Below are 10513 nucleotides of genomic sequence, written 5' to 3' on the forward strand. Positions count from 1 at the left end.
CCCTGGACTTCATCCCATGTGCCTTTTCCCTTTGCTGATTACGCTTGGTATCCTTTCACTGCAATAAATCATAGCCATGAGTACAACTATATGCTGAGCCCCGTGGGCCCTCCTTGAGAATCATCAAACCTGAGGGTGGTCTTGAGAACCACCAGCATACCTCCAAAGCTAATACCATCATTTCTTGCCTGAATATTACAATGGGGTTTAACTCCCCATTTCTAATACAAAATGTAATTTTCAGATATTTTATGTTTCAAGCACATCAAAGGCCCTGTCCCTCCTCCCAATGTGTATAAGATAAACTACAACAACGGGCACTATCAATTCCTCCCTCTCTGTACATACAAAGCACTCCACCACGGAAACAAACAAACAAAAAAAACAGTTGCTGTTGAATCAATTCCAATTCATGATGACCCTACGTGTAGAACTGTTGCGCCACAGGGTTTTCAACAGCTGATTTTTTAGAAGTAGATTGCTGAGGCTTTCTTCTGAGGTACCTCTGAGTAGGCTCGAATCTCCAACATTTCAGTTAGCAGCTGAGCATGTTAATTGTTTGCACCACCCAGAGACTCCCTACCATCGTATAAAGAGTCTATGTTCACGTACCCTCAAATCTGAACTGGCCTGTGACTTGCCTTGACCAACAGAATGGGACAGACAAAAGCCCAGTGTTTTAAGATGTCTAGCAATTTCTGCTTTCTTTTGGGACGGCCAGGCATCATACTATAAAGAAGTTCAGCTAATATTGGGTGTTGAGGTACCATGTGGAAAAACGCCAAATGGACAATCACCAAAGGGCCAGACATATGACTGAAAACTTCTTGGCTCTTTTAGTCCAGTTTAGTGAATAACCTCAAATAACACCATGTGGAACACAACCAACCACCAAATACACCCACAGAATCCTGAGAATCAGTTGTTGTTTTGAGTCACTAAGTATCAGAATACTTTGTGTTTATTGTGGTACAAAAACATTTAACAAAACATTTGCCATTTCAACATTTTTCACACGTGTACTTCAGTGACATTAATTATGCTCATCATGTTGTGCAACCATCATCACTACCGGAGTAGCTTTTTATGCACCAAAGATAGATAACTGAAATATCCTGACCTCAGGGAAATCAACTCTGAACAACTACGTGATGAGCCAGTTATTCTAAGGACTTAAGACTTCTTCAATTTCAACCTCTTTCCTAATCAAATTAAATGGTCTTAGGATAGCTCTCTAAAATATGTAGTTTATGTACAATGTATTCCCCTTCATGGTAATAAGTTTCATTTTTTATTAATATTTATGTTTATTTACCAATACTGAGCACTTACCAAACAGCAATTTCAGACCCTGATAAATTACACCCTCAATTCTAAAAGAACATTGAAACTACACTTGCTACCAGCCTTCCAGCAAAGTCCTGACAGTCCAAACCAATTTGGAAACATCAGACTTACAGGGCAGAGATCCCAAATAGAAATACCACCAATCCTACCCTTTGGTCACTGCTACTACACTGCCACCTCCTGTCCCACGACTCTGAATGCTTTAATCAGAGGAACAGTCAATAAAGGAAACTCAGCTAAGAATAGCAGTTACCTATCTCATCTTTCCTCCTCTCTCCTTCCTCGCAGCTCAAACCAACTGCCAGAGTTACTGAATGGTAATTCATGCCTCTCAAAAATGAGTTACTACTAGAGAAGTTACTGCTTGAATACCACTAAGGACAATTACAAAGGAGTCACTGCAAACACAGGAAGGTGCCTCAACAGCTTCACTTTAATACAAAATCCCAGTCCTATAATGATACATTAAGTGCAGTTGTATTTCAAAGCATAGCAAAGATCATTTCCGCTCTGCTGACTGCCCAAAAGAGGTACACGCGCAAAGGCGGCACAACTACCATACTACAGAAAAGAAATTTAAGTTTCTTAAAGGGAAAACCCCAGATCTCTAATTCCAAAAGATATTTGTAATCCTTAGTTGATAGCCCGTTTATTTCATCCAGAATGGCAAAACCTCAGAACAAAACATGTCCCTTGTAGTTTATTATAACGGAATTTGGACTGAACAGGGAAGGTAAATGGTCACACAAATCTACGGAAAAGCCAGAGACAGAAGCCAATATTCTCAATTCCCACTGGCTTTGGCTCCAGGCACATGTCATGTTCCCATAACATCTTCCTCTGGGTTACTATGGGCAGCCACACAATAGAAGCTACTTAACATTTTTTTTTTTTTTTTAAATAAGGCCAAAGTAAAAAATCTTTAGATATGCCTCTAACAGTATTGAGAAAATGATAAGAAATCAAAAAAAAGTTATCTGTCTACCACCATGCAAGCAGTCATGCATTACTGATCTTAAACTGAGCACTCCAATGATAAACCTGCTTATAATTCTTTACCAGCCATGAAAGTATGCAAACATTCAGAACCACAAGTCTGTGTGTGAGAAACCTCCCCAATTCACAAGATTGGCCAATACCACAGCAATGAGGAAGGAGCAGCACAGCCACGCATACCTGTGCTGATCAGCATTAAGAACAGCTTTTGTCGTCCAAAGACTTAAAAGTCTGCCCACCCTTGAAGAGAGTCATATGCCCTGGCTAACGGGCACGTTGCCGGTCACGGTTACCATCCTATTCTATAAAAAGCTATTAAAATGCAATATTAGCCTTTAAAGAAACCCCAAACCAAACCTGTTGGCATCAAGTTGATTCCAACTCATAGCAACCCTACAGGACAGAGTAGAACCGCCCCCACAGGGTTTTCAGGGCTGTAAACCTTTAGGGAGGCAGATTGCCACATCTCTCTCCTACGGAGCCGCAGGTGGGTTTGAAGCTCTTGATCTTTCGGTTGACAGCTGAGCACTTAACCACTGCACCACCAGGACTCCTTAAAATAAGATACATTGAAAACCCCGATCACTTTTATACATGCTGTCTATACTACTTACATATTAAATACGGAAATAAATTGTCCACTTTTTTTTTTTTAATAGGAAACAAAAAACAAGGACATTTGGGCTTAGGCACCACAGTATGTTTTAAAGGATTCTTCCCGGAAAAAAAAAAAAATCAGTGACTAGAATGACCAATTTTTTCTCCTTCATTCAAACACCATTTTGGCTATACATAATCCTAATCAAGTCTCACAGCTAAATCTAGAGGAAGTTTAAGCAAAAATGGATATGCTGGAAAACAAAAAAAAAACCTGAACAAAAAATATGAAATTCTCATACTTTAAGAAAACCATAGAGAATGAACTAAAACCACCATCTTCTTAGCTCTACAACATCAGCAACTTTCTTGTTCCCTCTCGCATGCCCAACAACCCACAACATAACAAAGACATCAGTGCTATTTACATAATCACACAGGGGCAGTACATGGCCCCATAAGATATCAGCTGCTCCTCCAACCAAATTCAGCTAGTCTTTCGAAGTCATAACTATTTCCACACCCACTCTTACCCCCAAAGGGGAATTTTTTTTTTTAAGCCTATACCTCAGAGTGAAGCCAAGTCTTCATGTGCAGTATCTTTAACATTTACAACAGAAAGTGCAACTTGTCAAGATACCCAATGCAATCTTCTCTTCATTCCGGATGCAGGGGACCTCCAACTCTACAAAGTACTGCTATAATCTTCCCTCAACTGAGGGGTATCTGAATGCAGAAAAGCAACATTCCTTCCACATTCCCTTGAGACTTGGGTAATCAGGAGCTAAGCTTGGTCAGAACCAAACTCAACAATGCCCCTTCCTGAAAAGGGTCCCCGCCCAGCTAAGCTTGCAGTTCAGAGCTAGACCAGCCTGCCACACATCCAATCATCTTCTGGGTCTGCTCCCGTTTAGTTGCTGCAAGCCCATTCATCCATCTCAGAATGCTGCCATAAGCATTCTCCAGCACCCAGTTCCCAACATGCCTTGGACAGCAGGTATAAAGGTCACTGCTGCACATGCGGGTATGCTTGCCTCAGATGCCCACATGATGATGGGATGGAATGCAACGACTGCTAAATATAAAGAAATTCACACTGAAGTCCAGCAGGCCCACTTGGCAAGGATTGGTCTGCAGCATTCAACTCACTGTTATGGCAACCCCCCAGCCCCACCTCCTGACCTTCCCATAGGTGCTGGGCATGTGTCCCAGAGCCTAAACAGGCAGTGGAACAGTCCAGATAAGGGAAATTGCATCACAGTTCCCAGGTTCAGTTAAAACAAAATTTAAATATAGATTTCCATTAAGTTTTCCTGGGCAAAGAAACTTGTTTTGAGCTATTTCAACAGCAGCGAACAATCTACTTGGCTGTTCCCTCAAAGACACAATAAGTTGTCTCCAATGTACTCACCTTTGTTTACTTTGCAAGTAAAATAGTATCACTCATCATTTAAAATCCTGAGTATCTTAACATTAGTGAAACTCAGCTAGACAATCTTAATCTACATTGTCAATAAACTGATAAACACTTAACTGCCACTGACAACAGTTTATTTTATGTGCTTTCCTAAAGAGGAGTTCCTATTGATTGTAAGCAAAAAGTTTGTTATTAGGCTGGGCAAAAGCCGTTAAGAATAAAATGGCAGGTGATACCAGATGTTTTAAATTTAATTTCCTACACATGGGGACAAATTCACACCACTTGGAGAAGCAGGAGGGCAAGACAAAGTAATCTACATTGACATGAAAAACTAAGATTTTTATCTTTAAATTTAGAAACTCAATGCCAGTCTTCAACACAACCACTTGTTGTAATCTCTCATTTTTTATTTGACATTTGAAGAAAATTAGGGTAAACGTGCTAAACAAGAAACCAATTAATAATTTGAAGAATGTGAATACATCTTATTCCTAGGTAACCACGACACAGCCTATACTTTTAAACTCCTTTGTAGGGAGATACGACTTCTCCATCAATTTTTCAATTCCTGTTAAACTGAGATCAATTTAGACACTTTCCAGTACCCACTCTATTATTGTGTAACCTTTTTAAAAACAATTGCACATTACTACATGAAATAACCTGAACTCTCCCAAAATCCCCAACAAGAACTAAATCTTTCTGGTCACATAAATCCCTTTCCAATTAACCTAATGAAAATTAAGTACATGAACAAGAGAAATTGACCAAAATCCAAACTAGCACTCCACCAAAAACAGAATTTGTGAAAATGCTTTACCTCCATAGCTCACTACCTAGAAACAGAGGTACAAAGATGACACACATAGCCATCCCTCTCTGCAGGGCACCAGGGAAATGTATAGCAAACCCTTCCTACCCTGCAGCACACACACCCTTACCATCAATGCCTAACCAGATACACACAGCCCTGGTTTAAATTAACTTCGAGTTTATTGTTTGGCCCTGGGAGTGGGGGATGGGAGGGGAAAAGCAGTAACCCTAACCCCACCTTGCAAAATCTAGGAAGACACAGGCCAACCCCAGCACCGCAAGGGAGCAGCGCCTTTCCAGTAAGAGAGAGCCGGGACAGTCTGCTGCTCTGGAGAAAGGAGCCATTTCTCCAAAATGCTTCAGAGGCTAAAACAGTCTCCAAAATATTCTGTCAAGTGACACTACACATGCTCTCAGAGAAGGAGAAATCCCCCTGCTTTTACGAAGCACAAATCATCAGAGTTCACGATCTCTCGGTGGTAGATTTGTAAACAAAAATGTCTTTCAAAAAAAAGGAAGCGGAGACAAAGGCGGTGTTTGCAGAAACCTATGTAACTTTGGAGGGACTGGAAGGCATTTCTAGGGTGGAGAAGCCCAAGCGTTCACTCACGTGTTCCAATCCCAGCTGGTGAGCTAACAGGGTAAAGGCAAATTCCTCTCCTCTCATGTGCCTAGGGCCTGGCAGACTCAGAGACTCATCGTCGCCAACTTGGCCAGAGAAGGGCGGGCATGCCACACCCGAGCATTTCTGCAGCTGCTTTCGCCTACCCAGTACCTACAGGCATCGGTCATCCACTGCTTACTGCTTGCTAAATCCCGGATTCCCAAAACACTCCCCTTGGAGACTTCATCTCCCCTTGCAGTAACTTGACCTGCTCTGCCAGAGAATATTTAGCTGTGAGAGCTTCCTTGAGAGACTGCTATATTCAATAACCTAGTTGCCGGGCCACAGACAACCCCTCTTTTCCTTCGCAGCATTACACACACACACAGCTGCCATAAACTTAAAAGTGAGGGGAAATGACGAGAAACGCCAAGCCACACAGCAGCCCGACAAGCATAGGAGGCAAAAAAAAAAATTGTTTTCAGCTGTGTAAAAAAGGAGTCTTTCAGTAACGAATCCGTGACAAAAGAATTATTAAACTCACCTTTGCCTTTTTGGGACCGAGTGCTCAACTTCTATGAGTTTCCCGTGCAGTTCCACTTTACCTGTGGGCACACAAGAAGTGGGAAACGTTTGGCTGGGTTCAGCGGCTCTTCTAACCCAAAGGACCCTCAACAGCCTATGCAGCGACGAGTGGCCTCCTGAGAGCCCGAAAGGCCCCCAAGCCCCGGACGCGGCTAAAGGCCGAGAGGGAACCCTACACTGTGCATGACCTCCCGGCTATGTGTGTGTGTGTGTGCTTAGTTTACAGATTTGTGGGGAGTGGGATCAACTGGCAGGCCCACTATTTCAGTAACATTCCACCCCCTCCCGACAAGCCTCCCCTGGCCACTCAGAGGGTCACCCAACCCCACAACACCCGCAAAATGGACGCGGCCCTCCTCCCACCTCCCTGGACACTCCCATACGACAAACCGAGGGAGAGGGGCTACATTAGATTCTTTCAGGAGGGGGCGCACGGGCCTTTCACCCGGTTCAAGCCCAGGCCCGCCGGGAACACTTTGCGGTAGGGTTGGAAAGGACGAAGTGTAGCGGGAAAGGGTCGAGAGCGCGGCGGGGTAGAAGAGCGAACGCCCAGAGCTGCATCTCAGCCCAGACTGAACATCGCGCGAAGGTCGGCGCGGCGCCCATAACTGTACTGAGTTGATAAGGGGGACACCGAAAGGCACTGGGCTCGCAAAAGCACCCCCGCGTAGGTTCCCTGTTGGGAGTCCCAGCCCAAGACCGCCGCCCCGCCACGCACGGTCTCCTGCCCTCGCCAGGCACCACGGGCGCGCCGCCACTCCGGAGGCCGCAGCCGGGCGCCGGGTTCCGGAGAGCCGCCGGCGGCCCAGCGCCGCAGCGGGGGCTCCCTCGCCGGTTACAACCGGCCACCCCCGCCCACCTGCCCAGCTTGCTCGTCCGACAGAGTGCAGTTGAAAATGAAAGCCAGGTCGCACTCGCTCCCCTCCCGCAGGGTCGGGAGGAAGCGCGGGGCCGCCAGTGCAAGGCACTAGCCCGCGGCCTCACTCGGCTGAGAGATTCGAGCCTCTTTCCTTTCTCACACTGCCGGGGTCTGGGTGTCTGCAGCGAACCCAGCGCCATAAATAACGACCAGAGAAAGGAAGGCGAAGCAGGCATTCACACTCGCCCCCACCCCCCCCCCGGCCCGGTGTGTGGAAACCGAGAGAACGCGCTTGGGCCCGGGCTGGGCGCGGTGGCAGCGCTGACGGGGGTCCGGTGCGGGCGGCCGCGCCCCCCATCCCCGCGCACGGGCTCCGCAGCCGCCCCTCGCGCCCCTCCTAGCCCTGGCCCTGGCTTTATTGACAGCGGGTCCACCTTCGCCCGGCAAACCCCAGTGGGGGAGGGGAGACGGGGGGGAGCGGAGCTAGAGCCAAATCTGAGAGCACCCCGACCCCACACGAGTGGACGCTCGGGCCTCACACCCTCCACCGGCTCCTCGCCGGGCCTGGGGCCCCGCGCGGACGCCCCGGCGGCAGCCACAGGCCTGACTCCGGGCACCCGACCTCGGCGGGCCGGGGCTGGCGGCGCAGGGCTGGGGCAGGCGCCCCGGTGGGGCCAGGCCGGGGCCCACCTGAAAGCGTCTCGATGGCCTTGAGGGCCCAGCTCTCGTCCGGGCAGTCCACGAACGCGTAGCCTGTCTTCACCAGGAAGGGTCCCGACACCGGGATCTTGGCGTCCTTGAAGATACTTTCTAGGTCCGAAGGAACGGCGTTCTCGTTGAGGTTTCCGATATACAGTTTGTTCATTGTGAAGACTGGTAGTTTAAAAAAACTAATAATAGAAAAACGAAAAATTAAAACCACCCACAATGGATGGATCTGGCGGTTTTGTTCCCCTCGTCTTTTCGCCTTTAAAATGCACAAACCCAGTAAAAAACAAGGGCGAGAACGGGGAGCGAAATATCAGGTCTGAAGGTTCTTGCTTCTCCTTTTCTAGGTACAAAAAAAGAAAAATGAAAAAGAAAAAGCCTTGCTACAACCCAGACGCATGAACGAGTCTTCCTAACTCTGAGGAGGAGGCGGGATTAGCGAGAGAAAAGAGGAGGAGGAGGGAAAAAAAAAAACTACTTTTTGTCTCTTCCTCCCCAACCCCTTTGGCATCGGCCAGCGGACTGTGAAAATATCACACTACGTGAGGGCAGAGCGCCGCCTCCCCATAAAAAAACCCAGAAGGGTGACTGGCAGGAGCGAGGGGAGAGGGGGAGGAGGGAAGAAAGCGCAGGAGGCGGAAAAAATCCGCTCCGAGTGTCCGGCTTTTTGAATGAGCCACGTGTTCAAACTACAAATCAACGTCTCACGTGAGGAATCCCAGCGCCTCAATTAGAGTGGGTTTCGAGGAGTGGGGGGGAAAGAGCAAGCAGGAGGAGGAAGAGGGGGAGGGGAAACGAGATTAGGCAAGGGACTCTGAGGAGGGGGAGGAGGAAAAATGCTAAGGAAGCCGCAGCCGGGCGCCAGGCTAAGCGGGGAGCTGATTGTCACAACAAGAGTTTAGAAAGGGTTATCTGGTCGGGGCGGCTCCTGAGGGGCGGGGGTTGGAATGTTGATTTTTTTTTTTTTTTTAATGAGTAAAAGGGTGGGAGTGCTAACTAGACGATTCCTCAACTCTGAGTTTTAATCATTCTGTTTTTAAAGTAGGTGATTAACAAAACTAGAGCCACAATTCTGAACTAGTCCTGTGGCTTTGATGACATTATGTGTAACCTCGGCAAAGCCACGAGCACGTTTCCACGGCTGCCAGGGGCGGAAACGCAGAGAGGGGGTGGGGTGGGTGCGGACGGAGAGACGGCAGAAGCGCCCCGTTCTCTTCACCCCTCCCGGCCCGGGGAAACGAGAGCGCCTGTCTGCAGGATCCCAGGGCCGGGGCTGTGGGGGATGGGAGCCAGCGACGTCCTGGGCGGGTATCTGGGCGACACCTCCTCCGCCTCCGCCTCCGCCTCCGCCTCCGCTCCCTGTGGCTCTCGGCTGCGCGTTTGCCATTGGTTGCGCGTTTCAGAAAAGGCTCGGGGATAAATGAGGCCGGGGGCGGGCGCGGCCACCGGTGGGGGAGGGGGAGAGGAGGGCGGAGGTTTCTGGTTTAGGGATGGGGCCGTCGGGGGCTTTGGAGGCTGAGGGAGAGAAGTCAGAGTGGGAAAAGTCGATACTTAAAGGGAAACTCTCTCTTCCTGTAGCTTCTAGAGCGGGGGGAGGAGTAAGTAGGGTGGTACTTTTATTTAAATAATTTTAGTTGTCGAACTTGAGACTGTTAAAACAGGAAGACCGCTCTGCGTTACCTCTAGCTGGTAATCGCCTTTGCAAAATTTGTACGAGTCTCCTGCCTCTTTTTCTGCTAGCGTTTGGGCATGAGAGCCATTCATAATTTTCCATGTAAGGAGTACAAAGGTGGGTCTGTGGGGGAGGGTCTGGGCACAGTGAAGCCTTCCAGGCCGACGAAACGTGGACTGGGGACGAGGAATACGGAAAGGAAGGCAGTGCTGGGGTGCTTGGGGAAATCTGGAAGTGTCGTTTAATAATTGTCTACCACTCAAAGGCTTCATTTGTACCATATACTTGTGGTATATGTTTTTAACAGGTATTCCATGGGAAAGACACAAATGTTAACCTTTTTAAGTGAATGAAATTGTCTATAGCATGGAAATATAAACAAGAAATTTTAATGACTTGATAATCTTATCGGTAGAAAAAGATGTATTGTGTAATAGAGAAAATAATGTGATTTAACTGGAAACATCTTAAACAATTACAACTGATGTAGTTCGTTTCTTTGTCGAAATCGTGTGTGTCATTAAAAAAAATTTTTTTTTATTAACACGATGTAATTTCCAGGGATAAAAGATGAATGGCAGATTATAAAAGACAAACAGGAATATATTGCATTAAGTATTTACCTTTTGTCTTTTAAAAGGAACTTATAAGTTTGTCTTATTTTAACTGGAAGGTGTCAGATCATCCATTTTATGTGCAACTGTTTTAACAGGTTTTTCTTTCCAGCCAAGCAAATCCACTTTTTTAAATGTATACTCACATTCACAATATTTTCATTGACGGTTAATTTAATGAAATGCTTTTACTTTATGAGATGGGGGACAAACATGTAACAGTGTTTAGAACTATATTATGAGCCCTATCTTGAAAAAACGTTTTGGTGGTGAAATCCAAGTTTATAGTTAGGTTTAA

The 10513-nt window shown here is 46.7% G+C and overlaps 1 protein-coding gene across 5 annotated transcripts in view; it reads right to left on the bottom strand.

Moving 5' to 3' along the window:
- The window catches only part of IGF2BP3 (insulin like growth factor 2 mRNA binding protein 3), a 130409-nt gene extending 121937 nt beyond the window's left edge, over nt 1–8472 (bottom strand). For 2 of the 5 annotated variants that reach the window (XM_064290074.1, XM_064290075.1), the window contains exons 1-2: nt 7912–8472; nt 6322–6382 (exon numbers count right to left, since the gene is read on the bottom strand). In XM_064290074.1, coding sequence (XP_064146144.1) covers nt 6322–6382; nt 7912–8086 — 236 coding nt within the window. In that variant the 5' untranslated portion in view covers nt 8087–8472. The other 3 variants (XM_064290073.1, XM_064290072.1, XM_023544351.2) reach the window with 3 other exon arrangements.
- Nucleotides 8473–10513: the final 2041 nt, after the last annotated feature.

Source organism: Loxodonta africana, chromosome 8, assembly GCF_030014295.1.
Source record: "Loxodonta africana isolate mLoxAfr1 chromosome 8, mLoxAfr1.hap2, whole genome shotgun sequence".
Lineage (NCBI taxonomy): Eukaryota > Metazoa > Chordata > Mammalia > Proboscidea > Elephantidae > Loxodonta > Loxodonta africana.